A 9,180-nucleotide genomic window follows, 5' to 3' on the forward strand; every position below is an offset into this window, starting at 1 on the left:
AAGTAGCGTACTTAAGACATGTTTCTGTTGAATATTTACGAATCTCAGATTTCCGACATGTGTCCCCCCCAATTGTAAACATATTCCTACGCCCTTGCCTGTCCCTACCAAAATATTGGACCGACCTACTTGTCCTTAACCAATAATTCGTTGTGAATAACATGTTAATAATTTACAACACGGCGTTGTTGCAGCAATCGCTTCTTTTCCTCCTGCAGCTTTGCTGCCTGGAAGCTGCTGCTGCTCCGTCTGACTTCCTGCCTGCTCTTCCTTGTCCCTTAAAGTCAGTAACTGAGCTGTTTAACTCCTCTCTCATTGGTTGTTCTCCCTCAAGTCCCGCCTTCCTAACTCCTGATTGTCTGTTTTCTAGGCCGTATGTGTGCGTGCATGCTTGGACTGCGAAAATACAATTTTATTCAAGCTAGAATACTGCGGTTACTACAATTAATGTATGCTGAGAAACTAGTCCCTATTAAAAACTGAATTTTATCTGCGCTAAAACAGGTGAAAGCTGCTGATTGCAGTTCTTTAAGAAGCAAGAGAGTGTCTGGATCTGTGGAACCAACGTTAGCATCTCTAAATAATATTTAATTCTGAAGTATAATACAGTTTATTCACCAAAACCTTTTTTTCTTTTATAAAACTAAATACTCTGAGTCAGACAGGAGTTCTGCAGACCGCTGGAGAAACGGACAATAAAGACTGTAAGCTATAAAAACATCAGATTCTCAGCCAGAGCCGACTGAAGCAGAAAATCTGAGGGTTTCCCTTTAACTAATATTTAGTTGCTTTTACATTTTTTTATTTTTTGACGACGACCCTTTGAGGCATTTCAGGTTTAAATAGCAGCTGTTATTTCGTTATTAGAGCATAAAAACATGTCATTTAGATGAAATAGAATACACTGTATTTACAGTCCAGCTTCAATGTGTGGATTACTATGTTCTAGATGCTGTTATCTATACTTCAGGTGTTTTATGTAAGAAAAATGTCCAGAATGTTCCAATAAAATACATGAAATGGGCTAAACCCAGGAACTGCAGCCCAGTAGTACAACTTTTATATTGAAGTAAATATTTTAAGTGTCGGTTCCTCTTTTAGTTCCATGTAAATACATTTATTTACCGTCCCTTATTTCACTTTGTTTTATGACAGAAAAAAATTCAGCCTAACTGATAAAATAAGAGTGTGTTTTACCTCCGCCTCAATTCTATATCTTCCAGAGAAAAACAGGATAAAGCCACATATAACATATTTATTTTGACTTTATTTGGTTAAATATTCACGTATTTACCTTCTGTCTTAGTCGCTGTTCAAATGCAAACCTTTTCAAAGTGGAAAAAGTCTTAATTATACGTTCATTAGAGCCGCTGATGCTTCAAACATTCATAAACTGCATCTAGTGCTTAAAGCAGCATTCATGTTGCATAGAATCAATGACATCAGATTAATGAAACTTCAGACCAACAGTGTTCCTAAAAAGTTTAAATCAAACCTACAGTTTTCACCTGGAATCTTCACCAGCAACTTTTATCTTATTTCATTGTGTAATCATTCAGAGGTGGAATGCATTAGCATCTTTTCAGATGCACAAACCTTCTCCTATCATGAATCGCTTCCAATAAATCCTGATGTCGTCCTGCAGGTCCACATTTATTGGTGTCTTTTTGTCTTCAGCGTTATGTCAGAATAAACCACACAAATCATCCGTCTGCTAAAATAATTATATAAATTTCTCAGGTGTCTTTAGTTTGGGCAACGTGACCCTGACCTTTGGGTTTTATTTGCTTTTCTAACTTTTTCTTTGTTTCTTGTTGAATCTGGATGACGGTCTCCATCTGAAGCATCTCTCTGCTCTTGGAATAGCTTTTCTGGACATTCCTCCTCTGCTGCAGTTTTCTCCTTATGTGGATAAAACAACATGCTGCTGCTGGAGTCCTGAAGCTTCAGGAATCAATCAGCCTTTCCAGGCTCATAGACTTTGCTTCTCATCTGTTCTTTAGTTTCTTTATACTGGCATGAATGAGAGGTTTATCTTTTTCAGCTCTGATGTCTTGATCCATGAGGTCAAGCAGTTTATATTCTTTATATTTAATGGATTTGATGATTCTACAGTCATCAGGCAGCATCTGATTAATCACTCCTCATTTAATAGCTGGAAAAAATGGAAACCTAAATAAGTCATTTTTCTTAAAATAAGTGGATTTATTCTTAGATTGCAGAGGTTAGTGAGACACTTTATCAATGAAACAACAAAATACACTTAAAAAAAAAAAAAAAAACAATTTTATTGTCTTATTTCAAGTGCCTGTTATATAATTGTCTTATTGAAAGAGTAAAATTACTGATTCTACTGGCAAAGCATCTTATTTACTTGCTCAAGTTAAGGTAAACACACTTAATTTAAGAAATATTGACTTAAGTCTAGATCATTTTTGCAGGTTGCCTTTTTGTAGGAGTTTAGGTTGGTTTAGTTTCTTTAATGGCTTAAACGGTTGATTTAAATCTGTTTTTACTTCATTCATCATTGGTTAATATTTCGATGAAATCGTGTTTTGAGTGAAGCGACAGCTGCACGGGGGGTCAGATTGGATCTCATCTCTCTGTAGTTTCGTTCTGAGTGGAGTTAGTGCTATTTGATGAGCGCCCGATGCAGCCGGGGTTAGAAGTGTGAATCAGGCCCAGCGTGTTCGGCTTAAAGAGACTTGTGGTCTACCACAGCTTTATGACAACTTCACTCTCATGTCCTTTACGGCCAGACTGTTTGCCGCCTCCCTGCAACCCAGGCCTAAATTATCAAGATACAGTGTTCTATTTCTAGATCTATGCTAATGGAGTTGTTGTTGTCTGAATAGATCTTGTGTTGGTTTTTGCGTGCGATTCCCGTCTGTGAGCAACAGGAACCTGAAAACGTTGCAGAGGCTAGCAGTGAGAATAAATGAAGGTTTTTGTTGTGAAATGAGCGGCCAGCTGAAGCCGTTCTGCTGCAGCGGATCATTAGCAGCCTTTAGCTGTCGGACAAGATAAATACCTGCATTGTTAACACAGCTCAGCAATTCCTTTAAGTTCCAGACTTCATCCAGGGTCATTTAGAAAGGCTCTCATCTCTGCTGCCGGTTCACTTCCCATGCCTTTGTGATTGGTGAGCCATGATCAGGTGTCACTAATGTGTGTGTGTGTTTATCGCTTTGCCCTCCCTCTGAATAGACTCTCACCTTTCCTTTAACTGATCTCATTTCAGCAGAACAAACGGAGCCTCAGAGAGGGAAGCCATGGCAATAATTGTCCCTTGAGAGGAGGAAAGGAAAAGTTAGGAACCCCAAAAGGTGGAAAAAAGATTGGCAGGGATACAGAGAAGCAGGCAAAGGGAGTAAAAGGAAAGAAGAAGAAGAAGCTTTGAATAGTGACAGCTAGAGATGAACAGACTGCAGCCTCCAGGAAAGCCTCCCATTCCCGCTCTAACGTCTTCCTATTAGCGCAGCTTCTGAATCAACACTCCATGGAAAATAAAAATAGATGTAGTTCTGGTCCAGCTATGCATGGCCTCCAAAGTGAGCTACTCTGTCATTTTAAAAGCAGTCAGAGGAATGGCTGCTCATTAACAGGATCAGGAGCAGCAGCTAGAAGCTGAGGAAGCTGCTGTTAATGTTGATGTTGTGACATTAAGGAGCACAGCAGGGCTATTGTCTTTAGATTTCATTATCTGCTCATATTAAAGGTCAGATCTGGACACGGCGTAGTGATGTGGAGCCAGTTTAGATGGAACGGTTTGAACCGTCTCTGTTAATGAGGCTGAATTAGCTTTTCATCTGAATTCATTTGGTATCATTTGGTACAGAGTGCGACTGTCTGCCTTCGTTTTATTTCTGTCCGTTCTAAATGTGGATTTATTGTTTCTCTCCTCTGGTCCTGAAAGGTCCCCTGACCAGTCGGCAAATCTTCCGCTTCAGTGAGGAGGGTTTAGTGAATGCCAGATTTGACTACAGCTACAACAACTTCAGAGTGACCAGCATGCAGGCCGTCATCAATGAGACCCCTCTGCCCATCGATCTGTACCGTTACGTCGACGTATCGGGGCGGGTGGAGCAATTCGGCAAGTTCAGCGTCATCTTCTACGACCTCAACCAGGTATCACACCATCGGTCTATTTTTTATTGCTCTTCTAGCTCCATTAGCCGATATTTGACAGGAAGTCTGTAAAACTCAGAGTGGCGTTTAAAAGCGGCTCTGCTTCTGCACTGAACTGAGCGCATGAAGTCATTTCAGCACTTTAAGCTGGATGTTATGCTTTTATTCCAGAGCTTTACAGAAATCCAGAGTGTCAGCAAGACGCTGCCATTGAAAGCTGTACGGCGGAATGTTTAAACTGATCAGACTGTTTCTGCAAAGCAGCCATTCCCTCTGCTGCTTCTCTGTTTCTAACACTGCATCACAAACTGATTATAGGTGGAAGGTCGTTTTTATTTAATGTATAAATGTCTGTCCAAAAGTGGGACTTTATTAAAAGTAGCTCTGACTCATCATATATTTACTCAAAAACAGTATTTGGTGAAAAGGCCTCTAAAGTACTGAGTAACAGATCTACTAACTTCCCATAATCGCATTTACAAAATATTTTATTATGCAAATTCTGCTGTTTCAAAGAAAAGGAAAAACATACAGTAATAACATAAAAGAATAGATACAAATAAATGTTTAGAATTATAAAATTTACCAAATCAATAGTTGGGAATGGATTAAATTGCTGTATTTTTATTTACAATCCAGTTAAGTATCACAGAAAATCAAAAATCGGGTTTTCTGGTGAGGCTGTGGGAGAAGCGTCTCTATCACAGTCGATTAGAGCAGATGTGGATCCAAAGCATGTAGCCAGAAACACACGAATGAAGGAAATGCTTTTTATGATCAATATTATAAATATAAATGAACCAAAGACATCAGGATGTGATCGGTTCTATATCCCGCTAATAGGCTGCTGCTTCTAACGAGCCAAATATAGAGCAAATCATTAAACAAAAACATGACTGTAAACTCTTAAACTATGTAGAGTTTAATGAACAGAATGACTTTTATACCAAAGTTTGGGCAGAGGTGCCAAGTTTAATTCTCCGTCTGTTTTTCATTATAAGGTTTGAAACTTGAGGATTCATAAAACATGGCGGATGGTCAAATGTTGGAAGTCTTGTTTTGCTAAATTAGAGCCTTAATGATCCTGATGGTGGTTTTCTCAGGTCATCACCACCCATCTGATGAAGCACACCAAGGTCTTCAACTCCTATGGTCAGGTGGTTGAGGTCCAATATGAGATCCTGAAGTCCATCGCCTACTGGATGACCATTCAGTACGACTCAGCGGGCCGCGTGACCACCTGTGACATCAGGGTGGGCGTGGACAGCAACGTGACCCGTTACACCTATGAGTACGATGCAGACAGTCAGCTGCAGAGCGCCTGGGTCAATGAGCGCCCTCAGTGGCGTTACGGATACGACCTCAATGGGAACATCAACCTGCTCAGTCATGGAACCAGTTCTCGGTAAGTCAGCGTCTCCACTCGGCATTTTACCCGATTTGATCTTCTTTACGCCACGCCGCCCACGCGGCGCCGCTGATGACAAAAAGCATGAATAATGGAGTTATTTCAGTGAAGAGCTTTGACAAAAACACGGCGCTTTGCTGAAGCTGATGGGAATAAAAGGTGACGCGTTTTAACGACTCTAACAAATAAAAAAGAACCCTGGAAAGTGAGGCGTGTGTTTTTAATCAGGTCGTCCACTTTAAACTTTATAGATTCAACCTGTGCTGCAATTACAGGTCTGGGTTAGATCTGCTCCTGGTTCACAATAACTGCCACTGAACTTTTTACATTTCTATTCTTTGGAGAAAAACAGCTTAAATTCAGCCACCAAAGATTGGAAGTGTTTGCTAACATCATTATTTAAATTAGAACTGAGCCCTGAACTTTGCAGAGTTCGTTAATGTTTTCATCCAAACTAATTCATTGAAGTTATGGCTGTATATTCAGGGTTTAAAGTCCTTGTTCATTTGAAATTTTTCTCTAAGTTTTAAGCTTTAACTCGATTCTTCCAGGACTTTCTTTATTTATCTTCTTCTCCAACCAGCTTCCTTTTCCCAATGCTGAAGACAAACATGTTTTTAAATGGAAACTGGCTGCTGCCGGCGCTATGCTTCTGTTTAGGGCGGCGTTTTAAGGGCGATGTACAGCATTTTTGTTCCTTACATAATTCAATTCAGAAATTCTTTATTAAGTCCAAAGGGACGTTAAATGTTGTAGTAATGTTGATGCTGTAGGCAGGAAGGATCTCCTGCAGAGGTCTGTTTTGCACCGGAGCTGGAAAAGCCTCTGACTGAAGACACTCTGTTGTCTAACCATCTACTGAAGAGGATGTTCTCTGTTTTCTATCATTCTCTTCCCTTTATGGTTGAAATCATCCCAGAGGTTCTGAAAGTCTTCCTAAAGCAGAGTCGGCCTTCTGGTTCTTTCCAGATGATAAATTCAAAATAGACGTAAACCAAAAACCAATCAAACATATACTAAGTTATCTCACCAGTATATTTATATGAATGCCAACAACAAAAACATTATAAAAACATCATTTCATGTCCAGGTTAATTTTTGTCCATAAATCTTGTCCTTCTGAGGCTTTGAAGGTAAATCTGTGTTTTGGTCTAATATTGAGACACAAACCTAAAAAAATAATCAACCAGTTTAATTATGGAGAAGATATTAGTCAGCTTTAAAGTTTTTTAATATATAAAAACTATTTATTTTCTGAGAATGTGTTTTTTTAAGAGCAACTATACAAATAAACAGTCATGTAGAAAAAGTCGACTAGATTCTATTATTTTCCATGTGAATCACAGATTGTTCATCTTTGTCTTTTCTCCAAACTGCTTTAAATCAGTGGTATGTGTCTTTATCCACGCTGGATCAGATCCTGACCTTAGAAAAAGGACTCGACACCATAATCTCTACCTCACCTGTCTTCCTACATCACCTGTATCACTGTAGAGGGCCCAACGATCCAGGAGCCCCAAAGCCTTAATGTTGGCGATGCTGATTGGCCAAATATTTATTAATTTTCTCTAGCAACGTTATACAATTGGTTATTTCTCCACAGAATGAGCGGCTAAGAAGAGAAATGATACGGAAAATACTGATGAATGGGAGGCAGTTGTTGTTTTAATAATTCATATTACATGTAGCCACATACTATTAACTAAAAGTGACAAAGATAATATTTTTAAAATCTATATATATTGTGATTTTTCCCCTCCACATCCATGGAGGGCAGCGCCCAGGCGCCCCCTATGGGCCAGCCGCCACTGTAAGAGGGCAAGATATAAAACAGAGCAAGAAGTGTTGGAATCTCCGTCTGGAAATAACAGATAGATTTTCGCCCAATCAGATTCTGAGAAGCTGAGTTCCACCTGCTGAAATCCCTAATTCCTCTTTTCAGACTCACACCTCTACGGTATGACCAGAGGGATCGGATCACACACCTGGGTGAGCTGCAGTACAGCGTAGACGACGACGGTTTCCTCCGCCAACGGGCCAACGACCTGTTCGATTACAACTCTAATGGTCTGCTGACCCGTGTCTTCAACCGCGCCACTGAGCGCGCCGTCTGGTACCGCTACGACGGCCTGGGTCGGCGTGTAGCCACCAAGAACAGCGAGGGCGAGCAGCTGCAGTTCTTCTATGCCGACCTGTCAAACCCCACCAGGGTGAGCCACCTGTACAACCACAGCAGCAACCTGATCACGTCGCTGTACTACGACCTGCAAGGCCATCTCATCGCAATGGAGCTCAGCAGTGGGGAGGAGTATTACGTGGCCTGCGACAGCGTGGGGAGTCCCAGGGCAGTGTTTTCCAGCAAGGGTCGGCTGGTCAAAGAGATTCTCTACACCCCCTATGGGGAGGTCTACCAGGACACCAATCCTGACTTCCAGCTCACCATCGGCTTCCATGGAGGGCTATACGACCCCTTCACGCGATTGGTCCACCTTGGCAGACGGGATTATGACACCCTCGCCGGTCGATGGACTTCACCCAACCACGAGCTGTGGGGGGAGCTGAGCAAGGAACCCAAGCCATTCAACCTGTATGCCTTCAACAGTAACTGCCCAGTCGGGACGGTGGAGGAGGTGACGCAGTTTACAACCGGTGGGTTTTAAACAAGCATGGCTGCACATTCTAACCCAAAGCCCTTCCTGACAGACAGACAGACAGACAGACAGACAGACAGACAGACAGTAGGAGGCGCAGGCAGATATTTATCTTCATGACCTACTATAGCTGCAGCTCATTGGAGAACAACATCTGGCATAAAGATAGAGTAAAGGGCACCCAGCTAACCACAGACTGACGAATCGGCAGCCCAGGATAGTCACTCCTCTCATCACACTGTTTTTATCACGTCTGCATGTTTTCTTCTCTCTGTCTGTCAACACAACACTATTGCCCCAAGAGAAGCTCAGGTGAGAGAAAGAGATGAAAGAGGAGAGCAGAAGATGAATAGAGGATGTAGGGGGGGGGTTGTCCTTCTGGTTAATGGAACATTCATTCAGCCCGTCACGTCTCCCTGCTGCAGGATTGTTTATAGCAGATTCTGTACGTGTCTCTGCCACTCAGATCCGCCTCACATTATGCTCCCATAGATTGTGTGATTTTCTGTGTGAGGTGATGCTTTAACTGCCTTTTTATTTGCTGCATAGTATAGACGCTGCATTAGAACTGTTTCCCTGAGTGTCATTTTCTCTTTCTGTGTGTCTGTGAGTCCAGATATTGGTAGGTGGCTGCAGCTGTTTGGCTTCCAGCTTCATAATGTTGTCCCAGGATTCCCAAAGCCTGAAGTGAGCCGAATGGAGCAGACATATGAGCTGATGAAGACTCAGACAAAGACTCAGGACTGGGACTCCAGCAAGGTGAGGATTTCCTGTCTCTACTAAAGACTCACTAAAGACCTGACCTTCACTAGACATGAAGAAAACAACATTTATATAAACCAAGTCACAACACATGGCAACAATCCCTCACAGCAAGCATGCATGCAGCAACATGGAGAGCAAATACATACATAGACATAAACGCACTTATATATAAATATTTCTATGTAAGGTGACAGTAAATTAGCTCCACAGCAGGAGGCTCTGTCTGGA

At 41.5% G+C, this 9,180-nt stretch overlaps 1 protein-coding gene across 1 annotated transcript in view; it reads left to right on the forward strand.

The window, feature by feature from the left end:
* Window positions 1–8,970, forward strand: part of LOC107101723 (teneurin-1-like) — a gene marked incomplete at its 5' end in the record, with an annotated part of 104,782 nt that extends 95,812 nt beyond the window's left edge. The window contains 4 exons of the mRNA XM_015400739.1: window positions 3,917–4,128; window positions 5,232–5,533; window positions 7,479–8,185; window positions 8,804–8,970. Coding sequence (XP_015256225.1) covers window positions 3,917–4,128; window positions 5,232–5,533; window positions 7,479–8,185; window positions 8,804–8,970 — 1,388 coding nt within the window. The remainder of the gene's footprint in view (window positions 1–3,916; window positions 4,129–5,231; window positions 5,534–7,478; window positions 8,186–8,803) is intronic.
* Between the last annotated feature and the right edge of the window lie 210 nt (window positions 8,971–9,180).

This window comes from Cyprinodon variegatus, unplaced genomic scaffold (assembly GCF_000732505.1).
Source record: "Cyprinodon variegatus isolate N-32 unplaced genomic scaffold, C_variegatus-1.0 Scaffold1142, whole genome shotgun sequence".
NCBI lineage: Eukaryota > Metazoa > Chordata > Actinopteri > Cyprinodontiformes > Cyprinodontidae > Cyprinodon > Cyprinodon variegatus.